The sequence below is a fragment of the Cyprinus carpio genome, chromosome A15 (genome assembly GCF_018340385.1).
Source record: "Cyprinus carpio isolate SPL01 chromosome A15, ASM1834038v1, whole genome shotgun sequence".
NCBI lineage: Eukaryota > Metazoa > Chordata > Actinopteri > Cypriniformes > Cyprinidae > Cyprinus > Cyprinus carpio.
In genome coordinates this window covers 11,728,984-11,743,843 of record NC_056586.1, presented here as the reverse complement: position 1 = coordinate 11,743,843, position 14,860 = coordinate 11,728,984, and the positions used below count along the sequence as shown (strand labels likewise).

The following is a 14,860-nucleotide window of genomic DNA, read 5'->3' as shown; positions in this document are numbered from 1 at the left end:
GATATTTGCCCTAGCTATCCTAAATGCCACACTGTTGACGTGTGAAAGCTGCACTGCACACTTGAAGTAGATTGAGCAAATAAATTAACCTGAATTATTTGCCTTCATAATAAGCAATATGGCTGCCCACTGCTCCGGGTGTGTGTTCACGGTGTGTGCACTTGGATGGGTTGAATACAGAGCACAAATTCAGAGTACAGGTCACCATACTTGGCCACGTCACTTCACTTTCACTTTTTTTATTGAAAATTTGTATAAGCCACATAAATGTTGGCTTGGAAATAAATTTATGAATGAGGTTTGAGATAATTATGACAAAGACCTATATACTGTCAAAAATAAAAAGTGGATCCCATATTTATCAATAGGACTTAAAAGTAGACTCTTTTTATGTTTTAGATTATTATTTATTTTTAGAGTCATGAATAACAATTACAGCGACTCTTTACTTTTTGTTTTAAAGCTGCCATGTCCCGGCATCCATGCCTCAATCCACATCCAGGCACTCACATAGCAAGCAAAGTAAAAATCCTTTAATTATAAGACACCAACAATTTAATAAAAAACAAAAAACTATGCGTATCAGCCCAAGCAGGCCTTCATCAGGGTGTTGACTGAATGCCGGATGAAGGCCTGCTTGGGTTGATACGCATTTGTGTTTTTTAATATGTAGCCCTGTCTTAAAATTAAAGGCTTTTTACTTTGCTTGCTATGTGAGTGCCTGGATGTAGATTTTTCTGTTTTTTTGCAATGGGATCCACTTTTTTTTTGACAATTTGTTCCCTCTATTGGAGCACCCATAGTCTTGCTTGTGATTACCTAATGCACCCTTGATCAAGATTTTTTTCAAAGACCTATATGCATTGCATTCACTGTTCAGAATACAGCAAAAACTGTACTTCACTGAAGTCTGATATACTATTAAGGAGTTATTTTGAGGTATGACGCTTGGGTTGGTTTGGTCCTATATATTTAATAGGAGTATACTTAGGTTTTTCTATCACTTCCGAGCCGAGGTAGTGCCGCAAGACTTCAGGAACCAGAATTGTTCCTTCCTAATGGACGACAAAGAGGTAAAAACCAAAATTAATGTCTGTTTAAAAAATACACAAGTTATTTTACTTTAAATTCTACCTTGGTTTGGTGTGTCTCCAAAATCGCAATGACAGTACGTGGAACAGCGCAAGCCGTAGCATTAACCTAAAATATGGGAAGAAAAAAAAAGTGTGATTGACTGCTACAGACATTTTTGTGCTGAAGGAAGGGTTCTGTTCTCTTAGTTATCTCCTACAATGATATTTTTACAGCACGATAAATAGAATGGTAATACTGCAGACAAAACCTTGCTTACCATATTATTAACATAGTATTATAAATAGTTTCTTACCGTATGCGCATACTTAAGGTTTCCATCATTTCCTTCATAGAGAATGTTAAGGCGCCGGCTCTGGTAGTCTGTGCAGTTTGAGGCACTGGAAATCTGATAAAGGAAGTTGATATTTACCAAAAGGACTCAAAATCAGACTCTTTTTATGTTTTAAATGATTATTATTTTTGTTTTTACTCATAAATAACAATTACAGCGACTCTTTTTTTGTTTTCTTTTAAAGTATCATTCCAACCTCTCCAAAGCTGCCACGTCCTGGCATCCATGCCTCAATATCATATTTTCGAAAGGCAGGAGGCCCTAATTCTTGAGTGGGCATATCCAAGACTCTATGAGAGACATTGTTATTAGCATATCTTCAAATCTTCATTGTATTCACTGTCCAGTGAGAGCTAGTGCAGTAAATGTAAATTTCACAATAAAGAATTTTGTCCTTGGTGTGAACAGACATCAAGAACCACTGTTTGCTTAAAATGTGAAGCCACTTAAATAAATAAAAAAATGCTATACTTCTATTTTATTGAATTTAGAGCAGAATACCATAAAAATGAAAGAAATGACTATCAATTAGCAGCACGTGACATGCTACAGTATGTGGTATATTGATGATGGTTACTGATGGAACATTGGTTAGACTGTAGACCTGTAATGAAGTTTCAGGGAAGAGAAAATCTCCTTCTGTAACATGACAAATTCATCCAACAATTGGGAACTCTCCTCTCCCGTTTCATTCGAAGTCACACCGAACATTTCAACCTGCATGAATGTAAACATAGTAAACATCCTAAAAAGATAACACTATATTTGCATTGATCTTGACATCACTGGTCTTAATCTTGACATGGACAGTGAATCACAACACAAAGTTTGTATTTTTCTCAAGTTTCACGTTCTTTATTTTCCATGCTACCACTTCTGTTTTCTGATTACCTTGTTAAAATGATGAACTCTATAGAGCCCCCAGGCCTCTCTGCCAGTATCTGTTTCTGCTCGATAGCATGTGCTGCTACAGACTGTCCTAGAACATAAAACAAATAGTTTCTCTTATGAATAATATTTTATACATGCATTAGTTAATGAACAATTTAATGTACTATTCAGGCAGGTATTGAGATCAATCAGGGACTTATTTTTACCTGACAGGTAAATCCTTGAAATTTACAGCATGATCCATGAAATAGCCTGGAAAGTTAAATAATGGAAAATTTGTTCTTGCTTCATAATTCTAGATCATAATTTGATTGTGATAGGGTTTCTGCAGGTAACATCAAATCTAATTTAATGATTTTTAATGCCATATACGACCCATACACACACACACACACACACACACACACACACACACACATATATATATATATATATATTTGTGGTGCAAAGGATCACAAAACTCACGGTTCAGATCATATTACGGATCTTGAGTCAAAGATTGGATACAACATAACACAGTTACAAATTACATCAGTAACAGTAGTATTCAGGTACAGAAATGTAATTAAGTGTAAAATAACACAGTGGTGCTCACTGCACAAGTTAAATACAGATTAATCTTTGATAAAGCTGTGGTGTTGTTTGATTAGCAGACAGAAACAGGTATTTATTGGCTGCTGTCTCTTTAAGACCAAATGCACAGACCTAATACTGACACACATCCGGGTTCTTTCTCAGCTGTTTACGTTCACTTAAAGGGCACCTATTATTTAAAATCCACATTTATCTGGTGTTAGGACATAAACATGTGTTGGCAGTGTGTGAACACAACCACCCCACAATGATAAAAATCCCCCAACTCCTTATTTTTAATCCCTAATAAACCAAATAAGTCTCATTAGATATGCCGTTTTGATTCTCTGAGCATTGTGACATCACATTGTATAGGCCCCGCCCACAGCCGCTGACTGACACCACCGTATTTGCAGAGACCCCGCCCTGAGTGAGCATGAGATTCTGCTATGTTTATCTTCACGTTAGAGCATTTAAGAGCAGCATTCAAGTAAGAAATGTCTTCTTATTAAAGCTATAGAAGTTATTCGGCCAAGAACAGTGAGTGATTTTCTGTTTTTATGTATTGTTTGGGTGATGTTAACAGGGTAGACTGTATATTACACTGCTGTCACTTAATCTAATATAAACATACGATTTTCCCAGCTGTTTACCTTCACAGACATAACCAACTGTGTTTATGTAATGTGTTTTTAACATAACCTTGTGTGTATTTGACAGTTTAAGTGCAATAAGACATGGAAGAGAACTTCATTTAGTGCTCACATGCCATGTGACAGCCGCTTTCTGTGTGCGCGCTTTGGATGTGTGCGCTCAGAAAACACTATATCAGAAGTTTAAATTGATATGGCTTTCATCATTTCAGCCCAGTATACATGATAAACAAGTATGGTCATATAAGTACGTGTGGGGCGGAGTTATCAAAATAGGCTCGAGGTCCTGTTGGGGTATGGGCGTGTTTGTTTTGGTGCTTTCAAATATCAACATCATCTGGCAAAAATTGCTAGTGCACCAAATTAATTAATTTTGATCAATTTTACTGGTAGTCCACTGTATGAAGAATATTTGGGTATAATATGTCCCAGTTTACTTTATTTTGCTATCCTCACTTACAAAAATGAACCACAGTGTCCTGGACCCACTAGTAAAAAAAAAAAAAAAAATTATATATATATATATATATATATATATATATATATATATATATATATATATATATATATATATATATATGGGTCTATTTATTATCAAAATGTATTTCGCGACTGCAAATTTATTAATTATTTATTATCAAAGATATTAATTATGAAGGCCCTTTATTCAAAATAAACTGGTAACATTTTTCTGCAAAACCATCTAAAAAATTCAAATGTATGTAGAAATGAAGTTTAATGACTTTTAATGCTATTTAAGGCCTTAATTTTCACAAAATCCATTTAATGACGTTTAATGCTTTTCAATGCCCCCTGGAACCCTGCGTGAAGTATTTATAAACCTCAAATATTGGTGCCTGCTGGTCTATATTTTAGAATAATTTGATTAATAGCAATAGCTTACATGTAACAAAAAAAAAATGATATTTAATCTAAAATAACTGTTTAATTTACAGTAGAGTTGAAATTTTAACTTACATATTTTATTACATTAAAATTATCATATGATTAACGATCATATCACAGAAGATCATGATTTCTCACCTGCCACTCCTACTTCCCCAGTACCAGCAAGATTAAGGTCAGGAAAGCGTGAAGGGTCCAGAGAGTACACCTGTGATTTATGAGCATTAGGTTGCATCCCACAACCCTCCTAAACAACAGATGCAAAAATAGCTCCATGTCATGGAGATTCTTTATAGGTTGTTATAAAGTTAGTTATTTTTGTACACTTTATACGACATCTTTCCTTTAAGAATCTTAATACATAACTATAATGTAATAAAAATATTGGTATATAAAAATCAACATAATGCAACATAAAGGAGTACTCACAAAAACTACTGATTTTAACATGTCAGGAACAACCATGGGAATAAAGCCCTGTAAAATTATAAGAATTTAAAACAACAATTGATGTATTAAGTGTACTCATCCTCCAAGAAGAAATCGAAACAGTGATGTTTGAATTAAGTCAACTTGAAAAAATTGACCCAGTTTACATTAGTAAGTTCCATTCATATGTACAAATTATTCCAAAAGATGAAAACATACTAACCCGTTTCTGAAGAAAATCCATAGTGTAATTTTGCAAGGCAAACTGAAGTCCTGCCCCTGCACCTCTGAGATAGTATGATCTGTGCCCAGACACATGGGCAAGCCGTCTAAGAGGAAAGAGACACTAATGAAAAACAAATACAAATTATTAAATACAATTAAAATATAAGAGAAAGAAAACATCTAACCTTTGTCTTATGATGTCAAGACTCTCTCCAATTTCCAGGTGGCCTTTTGGTTTGAAATCAAATTCTATAGTGGACACAAGACACTATGGTATATTACATTACATACTGTGGTACACATCACCAAGGTACTTAACAAATATTTACATAAAATAACTAAAATACTGTGTAAAACATTTCTGTCAACTGCTGCAAGAACTCAGGAAAGTCAGACCTCAAGGTCAATACAAGTCATGACTGCTGCTACCAACCAAACCCTAAATTGTATTTTTGACCAAATAATTTAAGAAGAGGGATAATGTGGTTTATGTCAAATAAATGTACCTCGTTTCTCACCAACCAATTCAACCACTCTTGCCTGGCTCTCATCCCCTATGGGCTATTAGAAAAGAGGAGAAAAATAACATTCCTGTTAAGTAAAAGCACACCTTTGCTTTCCTGTTTACTACTAGATTAAATGACCTTTTGAATTGAAAAAAAAAGGCATTTCCTAGGGTTTTCCCCAATCTTTTAGTATTGTTAAAATGTGAGCGGTCTCTTACCACACTTGGATGTGATCTGTTGGGCAATCTTAGGGCACGGCAGTAATGTTCTTTCTCCAGCTCACCCTCTTGCACATACAACTGACCAAGTTTCTCTCTGATTGCTCTACCCTCTTCTCTAGCACTTGTGTACTCCTCTAGCTGTCAAGTGCAAAACAGAGAAAGAAAAGAGTATTGCAGAAAAAGTCATGCATATTATGCACAGTACATTCTGAGAAGCAGAAACGTCACTAAAATATAGTTATATTCAGAGCTTTAAATTCTCAAGTAAATTTTAACTCATTAAAATATCATATTTAAGTCTTTAAACTGAAGTCAAAATCTTACAGAAATCAAAGGAAGCTGACACTTACACTAGCCAAAGTAGATTTGTCATGTTCATCCTGAAAGAAAAAAAAAAGTGAACTGACTAAAGCTCAGAAATAAATGATGCACATAACCAGTTGACAAACAACATAAACAATATCTTTATTTCAACATCAAGATTATAAGTTAAAGACTTAGAACATAGTGAACTAATTATATGGATTGCTAAATATGTTTTTGGAGTTTGGAGAAGATAACAGCCAGAGTATATGTATAAAGCAAAGAGTATTATTTTTAAGAACTGTAAATAATCACCATTTTTTTGTATTTCATTTTTGCATAAGCGATCCCTTAAAATTGATATGCAAGTTTAGATGAAAATATATACTGCATAAATGTATGTGTACACGTACCACAAGAGCGCGGACTTTGGCACTGATCGCATTCTTTCTCGTCTCCAAATCTGATATTTCTTTTTGCACCTCCTGTAGTTTCTTCCAGACTGAGATCTAGACACACATTGCATCACAAAGATCTTTCATTAACGCTTCCACATAGAAGTGCGAATCACGCAGCAGTATTGTTTTAATGAACGACATGTAATGCTGTGTCTTACTATAAGTCCGACATCAGCTGCCCGTAGATCTCCTTTCCGATTCTCCACCTCCCTCTTCACCGCATCGGTCTCCTCACACACGCGCTGCATGTCTAGTTTAGGTTTGTGACTGTAACCTTCCAGAACATGTTCATACAGACTGCTCCTGATCGGTCGAGAGGAGCAAAGTCGGCAGGACCAACTAAATCCACTGCTGACATTGTGTCTTGAAGACGTAAACAGATAAAAAGAGCAAAGACGTGTAGCTGCCCTTACAGAAGACGCCATGCTGAACGTGTTGACAGTTAAACTGGACGGAAGCCGATAGGATTCGTTTCGTCCAAACGCGATTGGAAATGTGATGACAGTGAGACTTGAAAAAAAAAAATGTATTCATTCATTCGTTCATTTAATATCCGATTCTGACAGCTTAGTACACTTTGAAACTCAAAAACTTTTACGCATATTATGCTGTAGTAGTGTTACATTATTTTAGTGGAAAAGGACTTTTATTTTGGAAATCATACTGAAATGCAAAAGACTCTTTTTTTGTATTATTGAACCATTCAAGGTGATTAAAAGAAAAATAAACAATAAATTAAATCAATTTATGAAATTAAAATTCCTATATTTATTCCAAAAAAAAAGAAACACAAATCATGGCAAAAGGTTTTATTGCAAGAAAGAAACACAAAAGACACAAAACCAAGGTTTCACTCTCAAGTACTTAGATGTGTTTATATTTTAAAAAAAAATCCAAGAGTAAGGATATTATTAACCAGAAATACATATTTGTTATAAATAAAAACAACTTCGCAAACATAGACTTTAAAAAAGATCGTAAATATCAAACCAAACTTCGCAAACATAGACTTTAAAAAAAGATCGTAAATATCAAGCCGTAATGCTGCATACATAAAAAAAATAATAATAATAATAATAAAAATAAAAAAATAAAACATTATCAGTAGTTTCAGTTTTGTCACAAAATACAAAATTACATTAAACAGTTTAATAATTTTTAAATGATAATTAGAATAAGAAGAATAATTATTTCTTTAGTTTTGGGAGTTAAAACAAAAGGCCCTCGGTTCCAATTGGAACGGAAGTAAATATCCGTCACATCCGGTGAAGGGGCCAATGAGAAAAGCGGAAGATAAGTGTGTTGTTCCCTCAGCTTGCTTCGCCTCCAATCATGGAGCAATGTTGGCAGCTGTGAGCAATAGTTGATATTACTGAACAAACAGACATTTATTTCTCTCGGGACTACGTTTTCTTTGCGCCAATCCGGATTAGCAGCCCTTAATACTCTACACGGAGCAGCGGGCGTCAGTGTGGGTATATCAGGCGCGCGGGTATATTTTTGTGCTCTCATGCTAAGGATGGACAACACACCGTAATGAGCCGACCAATTTGCGCTGAAACTAGCCAGGAAGGTCAAGGCGTTGTGCACGGGCCGAAGAGTGTCAGGCCGTCTGTACCACCGAGAGCCTTGATACACAAACTCGAGCTCGAGAGAACACCCGTCACCTAACCGCTGGGGTCAACTCTCTCACTCCCTGATAGAGATCTGCACCTCTAATGGTAATGTTTACAAAATGTACATGATTTTAATGAGCAGGAGTGTAGTTTTGCAGTGTAGTATTAATATGCATTTACACATGGTGCGTGAAGAATCAGGTTACTTTAGTAATCCTATTACTAATATTCTGATCATCAAATAGCATTCGGGAGATTGTGTAATATAAATAATTATTAAAAAATAGTGATCTATAGGATATTTTCTGTATATTCAATCAATGCCATTGCTTATATATGATGAATCTTTTACAATGAGTTACAATGATTCACTTGCATACCTTATAAAGCATGAAAGATACAATTCGTTTTGACATGCATGCATGTGTATAATTCAGTATTTTAATTATATGTATTGAAACCAGCTTTTTAACCTTTATTGTTCATTAATATGTGGCATTTTTGAAAGGGGTTAGAGAAGGGTTTTGGTGAAAGTCTTTATTTTAATTTCACCACTGAGTGGTTTTCCACCACAATATATATATGTTTAGTTCAGCTCTTGAAACTATAAATGTGACCACAGTATTGTACTGTCACTATATGAGCATCAGATCCAAACAGTGTACTTTTAAATGAACTTCCTGTCACAGATGAATACTGTCAAAGGTGGCGCGGTTACCTGGCGACCAAAGCCGTGGAAGGATGCAGATAGAGGTGGTGGAGAACCTCTCTCGGATAGCGACTCCGAGGAAGAAGATTTTCCTGATGACTACTCCACTCCCTTGGGGGAGTATGTAACTCAGGGTGAGACGATGGTTGTGGTTTTGAACATTGTTTGGATTATGTATACTGTTATTTCATAATTATGGATTCTATAATGACATTTCTTGTTTCAGTCCATACTGTTTATATCTATACTATTCAAATAAGGTACATTTGTAATAAAAAGTCAGATTAGAATTAAATAAAATAAATAATAATGCAAAAAAAGATGCATTTTCACTAGTAATCGTAGACCTTTGGACCTCACAGATCCAGTTCTGCTGTAATGATTAAACAAAAACGTTTCAGTACTTCAGTACAAAATCAGCAAAACAATGAAATGCCATTATGTTCATCAAATGTGGCAAAGTGACATTAATTAGTACATTGATTAATCGTTTAGCCACCTTTTTTATCAGCCTTGTTTGTCACTTTGATCATCTCATTCAGGGTTGAAACAGCTGCTTGATGCTCAGCAGCTGTGTGATGTCACTCTTTTGGTGGAGGGAAAAAAGTTTATGTGTCACAGGTGAGTTTTATGTTTTCAGCTTTGAAGGTTGTCTGATAGTCATATTGTACACACACAAACACATATACATACATACATACATACACATATATTTATTTATTTATTTATTTATTTGTGAATCGTTTCAAAAATGGTGTAACTATACATTAAATTGCATGACAAATTTTGTATGTTGATAAGATTCTAATTATATGTATTTCAATATAATGATGTACAGTACCATTCAAAAGTTTGGGGTTAGTAAGATATTCTGTACAAATTAATACTTTAGTTCAGCAAGGATGCAATAAATTGATCAAAAGTGACAGTAAAGACATTTGATATTACAAAAGACTTTATATTTCAAATAAACCATGTTCTTTTGAAACCCTGTTCTATTCATCAAAACATCCTGAAAAAAAAATGTCATGGCTTCAACAACAACAACAAAAAAAATGGCACAGCTGTTTTCATCATTGATAAGAAGAAAATCAATATAGTAAAATGATTTCTGAAGGATCATGTGACACTAAAGGCTGGAGTAATGGCTGCTGAAAATTCATCTTTGCATCACAAGAATTTTTTAAAAATATTTATAAATTTTGTGAGCATAAAGGAGTTATTTTTGCATAACAATCATAACAAATCTCAAACCAATCTCAAACTTTTAAATGGTAGTGTACATATAAAACTATTCCGTTTTGACACATGTGTACTGTTTGTCTTTTTTCAGAGTTCTTTTAGCAGCTGTCAGTCCATATTTCCGTGCCATGTTTACCAGCCCTCTTGTAGAGTCTCGTCTTACTGAGATCCGACTGGAGGAGGTGACACCTTCTGTTATGGAGACAGTTATCCACTTTGTTTATACAGGGGAAGCCGGTCTTAGTCTCGACACAGCAGAGGATCTGTTTGTAGCAGCCAATCGTCTTCAAGTGATGCCCTTGCAGGACCTTTGCTCTAGGTAAAATTTAAATGTGATCCTATTGTGATCGTTCTACCTTGTATCTTGTCTGGCTGATGCTCAGATTTTATTTTCCTGTTTGTTAGATTCCTTTTTGAGCACCTGTCTGTGGACAATTGCCTGGGCATGTACTCTCTGGCTCGTTCACATCATGACCAGCTGCTGCTTCGGGCTTCTTTGAGGCTGGTAGGCCAGCATTTTCCTCGAGTGGCCCGGCAGCGAGACTTCCTCCTGCTGGACCCAGGAACTCTTGGCAGCTTGTTGGAGTCGGATCGATTGGGTGTGGAGTCTGAGACTGAAGTTTACGATGCAGCAAGGCGCTGGGCAGAATACCAGCCGGCTGATCGTTACAGTCACATGCCCAATTTGTTACGCCATTTACGTCCTGGTCTTTTTGGCCCTGAAGAGAGCCACCGAATGAACCAAGAACTTGGACCTCGAGGCAGTACCGAGGGCATGGGAGGACCGCTGAGGCCTAGAGAAGGTATGTTTGAGAAGAAAATAGTCTGTGTAGACCTTAAGCCAAGGGAGGATGAGTCTTTACAGAAAAGGGACTTCACGGTGGATTGCTTCGACCCTCGTACAGGGAAGTGGGAGAAGCTGGCAGCCTTGGGCTCGCTGCTTTGTCCTGGCTGCACTGCTGTCGGAGGTCGACTGTTTGTGGCGGGAGGCATCCTGCGGAGTAGTGAGGTCTCCTCAGCACTTCATGAGTACGATGTCGTGTTAAACCGCTGGATTACACAGCCATTGATGGCTGAACCGCGTGCAATGTTGGGTCTTCTTGGCTGCGGAGGTTTTTTATACGCTCTTGGTGGCTGTAACCGAGCAGCCTTTCTGGACACATCTGAAAAATTTGACCTTAACACGCTGACCTGGGCATCGGGACCTCGTTTGCCATTGCCATTGCGTTCTTTTGCTTGCTCTGCCCTCCGCTGTCGTCTCTATTTGCTTGGCGGTACCACACTGGAGCAGAGCAGAGCTGTGGTGCATGCTGGTGTGCTTATATACCACACAGTCACAAATACCTGGAGCCGTGTCGCCCTTGACTCTGGCGCCACCTGCCTGGCTGGAGGCGTGGCAGTACGTGGTGGCGTTTGTGCCATTGGTGGTTACTTGCGTGATGCCGCCAAGTTCCTCAATGGCAACTACACCCAGGCAGAGCCACTAGATGCCACAGGACGTGTGTTGTTCTTCCGAGAAGGACGGGGATCAGGATTAGAGCGGGAGGTGGCGGTCGGAGTTGAGCGAGGGGGTGGCGGTAGTGACCGTGCGCCTAGTCCGGTGGTTTTTCCAGGTCTGCCAAGGAGGATTGCTGCCGGAGGTGTGGCTAGATGGAAACGCAGGATATATGTATTGGGTGGTGAGAATGGATCAAGGTTTTATGACAGCGTCTACTGCTGGAAGCCTGGCTGGCGAAGCTGGGTACAAAGACGGGAGAAATTACCTGGGGATACAGGAGGAGTTAGCCAGTTTGGATGCACCACCCTTAAGTTCCCCAAAAAACACATTTTAGCACGTCTTCGGGCTGCTCAACAGAAACGTGGGAAGGAGAAACGACCCACCCGGTCGTGCAGAGTCATGCGGATCGACAGGACAAATCAGCAAGTGTGATTTTCAATGAGACACTTGGGCATTTTGGAAACATTTATGCACCTACTTTTACATCTTTACTCTTGGTTGATGTCTAGATGTTTTGAATTTCATTATTTCAGTTCTGCAAGCTGAACGCAAGTTTTTGTTTACTTAGTATTGACGGAAAGTATATGTAACATTTGGATATGATTTCAGAATGTTTTGTTCTTAATAATGATAATTCTTCATAGATGCCCCAATTTGATCTTAGAAATGGTATCATCTTGGAGAATGATAAAATGTTTGAATCACAGCAAAAAAAAAAAGAGGTTATACATATGTTTGACTCAATGAGTAAAAAGTCATTGTTGTTTATTTGAACCTTTTTGCTTAAAGTTATTGCTTTGAGGCTGAATGTAGTTTTACACACATTAAAACATCTAGATTCCTACCATAACAGCAGTTGGCTTAATATGGGATCTAAACAGTGTAAGCTTCAAATCTTTATCTTTTTTTTTTGTTGTTGTTTGTTTTTTGATGACAGTATGGTCAAATTACACTTATGTTAAACAGCTGTTAAGCAACATCATGAGGTTCTTCCAGGGTTTCCATCAACCAGCATTTTTATGCCATATCCCAAAATTTGCATTAAAAATTCTGGATGGAAAACCATTATATGAATAAAATTTGCATAATATGCTTAATGTATACACTTTGCTTGAGGTGGATACATTTTTTTTTTTTTTAGAACTCATGCACACAAACTATGATGGAAATACATTTGCAGAATAAATTGTTAGATGTGCATTCAAAAGACATGACTTTGCCTCAAATTCATATGAATGAATAATTTGCTTAGAGAATGAAAAAAAAAAAAAAAACAACCTTTCTCTAGCCATTCTGAAATTCTACATTGTAGGCGATTGCTAGCATATGAAGTTTGTTAGTGTTTTATCTGTGCACTCAACCACAAGAAATGTATTACATTTAATAAAAGAGTGGCTTCTATTGGCTTCTATTCTATTTTATTAATCTTGAACAAATGGTCTGAAACAGTGTTTTATTTGCAAATTGTTTTTGCATTTCATTTCATCAAATGCAGTCTTAACTACGATGAAAACATAGACCCAGTTGATAAACACTTATGTAATTTTAAGTGATGTGGTTTATTCAGATTTAATGTGTTGCAAACTCTACTGTATTTTAAATGACCTTAAGATGAAATGTAATTCACAAATGCATTTCCTATACCTGTTCCGAATGCATGCTAATCTGATGCCAGAATCTCAAGCTCACGCTATTTTTTTTTTTTTTTTTTTAGTAAGATAACAAATGAAATCAAGAAACACGCTTTCTCTTTGACTGAATTTTCTGTCTTTTAATCTCACATTATTGAACTAATACTGAACAATCTTTTTTGGGTTTAGCTGGTCATCTCATCTGAAATGTTTTAAAGCATAGACTTGCAATAGAAACCAAATGACTGCTTTTTGTAAGATTGATTTGATAAGTTATTGTAATTTTGTCTTGCAGTAACTTTATCTCAGAGACAAAGAGACTCTGTATTTTCATCTGATGTCAAACAGGTCTGTTTGTTTTTAAAGACCTAGAATTGTCAAATATTGAACATTGTTTGAATGGAAAATCTGTGCTCTGGTTTGCATTAAATAAATTGAACAGCTGTTACTTTGTTGCTTGTCCTGCAAATATAAGTGAGTTGTTGCATTTGAATAGTAGTTAAGTAGTAATAATGTCACTCACCAAAGTGCATGATTATTAACCAGACCTTAGTCACACAACTGATGCATTCACAACCTGATCATCCATGAAAGAGTTTATCCCTCTTTTTAGTGATTTCCAAATAAGCTCGGAACTGTAGCTTTTAATGTACAGAGCAGTGACTATTAATCAAGTGACATGAATACAAAAACATTTTTTAAGTGTTATATATTGATGAGAAATACAAACTTTAATTAAGGAAAATTAAAGAAAATGTTATTCTCTGAATCGGCAAATAGAAAAATCATGTTGTAGCGCACCGTTTAGCCTGTTACTCTAATTATGATGTTTGTACAGTACTCTAACATACGGAATATCGAAAATGTAAGTCAAAATTTCAAGAGTCTGTTTTAATGCACATAAGGAATAACAAACATGATTACATAATGTTATTACTTGGAAATTACTTTAAAAAAGTAATTGCAATTTTTCATGATGACATTTTGAGTAGTCAAAGGTTTCTGAAAAAGACAATGCTTTCTCATATGCTTTAAAAAATACAGCAGCTGCAAGTCGAATAGCTGTCGGGGTTTCGAATGGAATGTAAGCTATATATATATATATATATATATAGTAGTGGCCTAGTGGTTAGAGAGTTTGACTCTTAACCCTAAGGTTGTGGGTTTGAGTCTTGGGCTGGCAATTCCACGACTGATGTGCCCTTGAGCAAGGCACCGAACCCCCAACTGCTCCCTGGGCGCTGCAGCATAAATGGCTGCCCACTGCTCCGGGTGTGTGTTCACAGTGTGTGTGTGTTCACGGAGTGTGTGTGCACTTTGGATGGGTTAAATGCAGAGCACGAATTCTGAGTATAGGTCACCATACTTGGCTGTATGTCACGTCACTTTCTTTTATTGTTTTGTTGTTAGGCTGGGTGTTCGTCCATGTTTATTTAACTGCTGGGGTATGTTCATTTTTCATATTGATATTTTAGATGACAAATGTTTATTTGAATAATATGAGTGAAAGAAAATTATATATACATTTTATTAATTTTTTTCACAAAAGGTGATAGGGACTAGAATTAGCTTG

The 14,860-nt window shown here is 36.3% G+C and overlaps 2 protein-coding genes across 2 annotated transcripts; one reads left to right on the top strand and one right to left on the bottom strand.

The window, feature by feature from the left end:
- Positions 1 to 223: 223 nt before the first annotated feature.
- Positions 224 to 7,056, bottom strand: LOC109061250 (serine--tRNA ligase, mitochondrial). The gene is made up of 16 exons (XM_042771010.1): positions 6,750 to 7,056; positions 6,547 to 6,642; positions 6,181 to 6,210; positions 5,828 to 5,968; positions 5,610 to 5,664; positions 5,289 to 5,352; positions 5,102 to 5,207; positions 4,879 to 4,926; positions 4,588 to 4,696; positions 2,524 to 2,569; positions 2,318 to 2,405; positions 2,031 to 2,143; positions 1,623 to 1,716; positions 1,388 to 1,480; positions 1,135 to 1,200; positions 224 to 1,055 (listed from the first exon to the last, which is right to left on the bottom strand). The coding sequence occupies exons 1-16, from the start codon at positions 7,014 to 7,016 to the stop codon at positions 930 to 932; spliced, it is 1,542 nt and encodes a 513-aa protein (XP_042626944.1). The 5' UTR covers positions 7,017 to 7,056; the 3' UTR covers positions 224 to 929.
- A 794-nt stretch (positions 7,057 to 7,850) lies between these two features.
- LOC109102287 (kelch-like protein 5) lies at positions 7,851 to 13,367 on the top strand. Its single transcript, XM_042771009.1, has 5 exons — positions 7,851 to 8,312; positions 8,897 to 9,050; positions 9,459 to 9,537; positions 10,250 to 10,477; positions 10,564 to 13,367. The coding sequence occupies exons 1-5, from the start codon at positions 8,310 to 8,312 to the stop codon at positions 12,086 to 12,088; spliced, it is 1,989 nt and encodes a 662-aa protein (XP_042626943.1). The 5' UTR covers positions 7,851 to 8,309; the 3' UTR covers positions 12,089 to 13,367.
- The last annotated feature ends 1,493 nt before the right edge of the window (positions 13,368 to 14,860 follow it).

Coding starts and splice junctions, on each gene's coding strand:
- LOC109061250 (XM_042771010.1), bottom strand. CDS start 7,016: ATGGCGTCTTCTGTAAGGGCAGCTACACGTCTTTGCTCTTTTTATCTG. Junction 2,570..4,587: donor TGGGGAAGTAGGAGTGGCAG/GTGAGAAATCAT, acceptor TTAACTTTCCAG/GCTATTTCATGGATCATGCT. Junction 1,056..1,134: donor TGGAGACACACCAAACCAAG/GTAGAATTTAAA, acceptor GTCGTCCATTAG/GAAGGAACAATTCTGGTTCC.
- LOC109102287 (XM_042771009.1), top strand. Junction 9,051..9,458: donor GGGGGAGTATGTAACTCAGG/GTGAGACGATGG, acceptor CATCTCATTCAG/GGTTGAAACAGCTGCTTGAT. Junction 10,478..10,563: donor TTGCAGGACCTTTGCTCTAG/GTAAAATTTAAA, acceptor CCTGTTTGTTAG/ATTCCTTTTTGAGCACCTGT.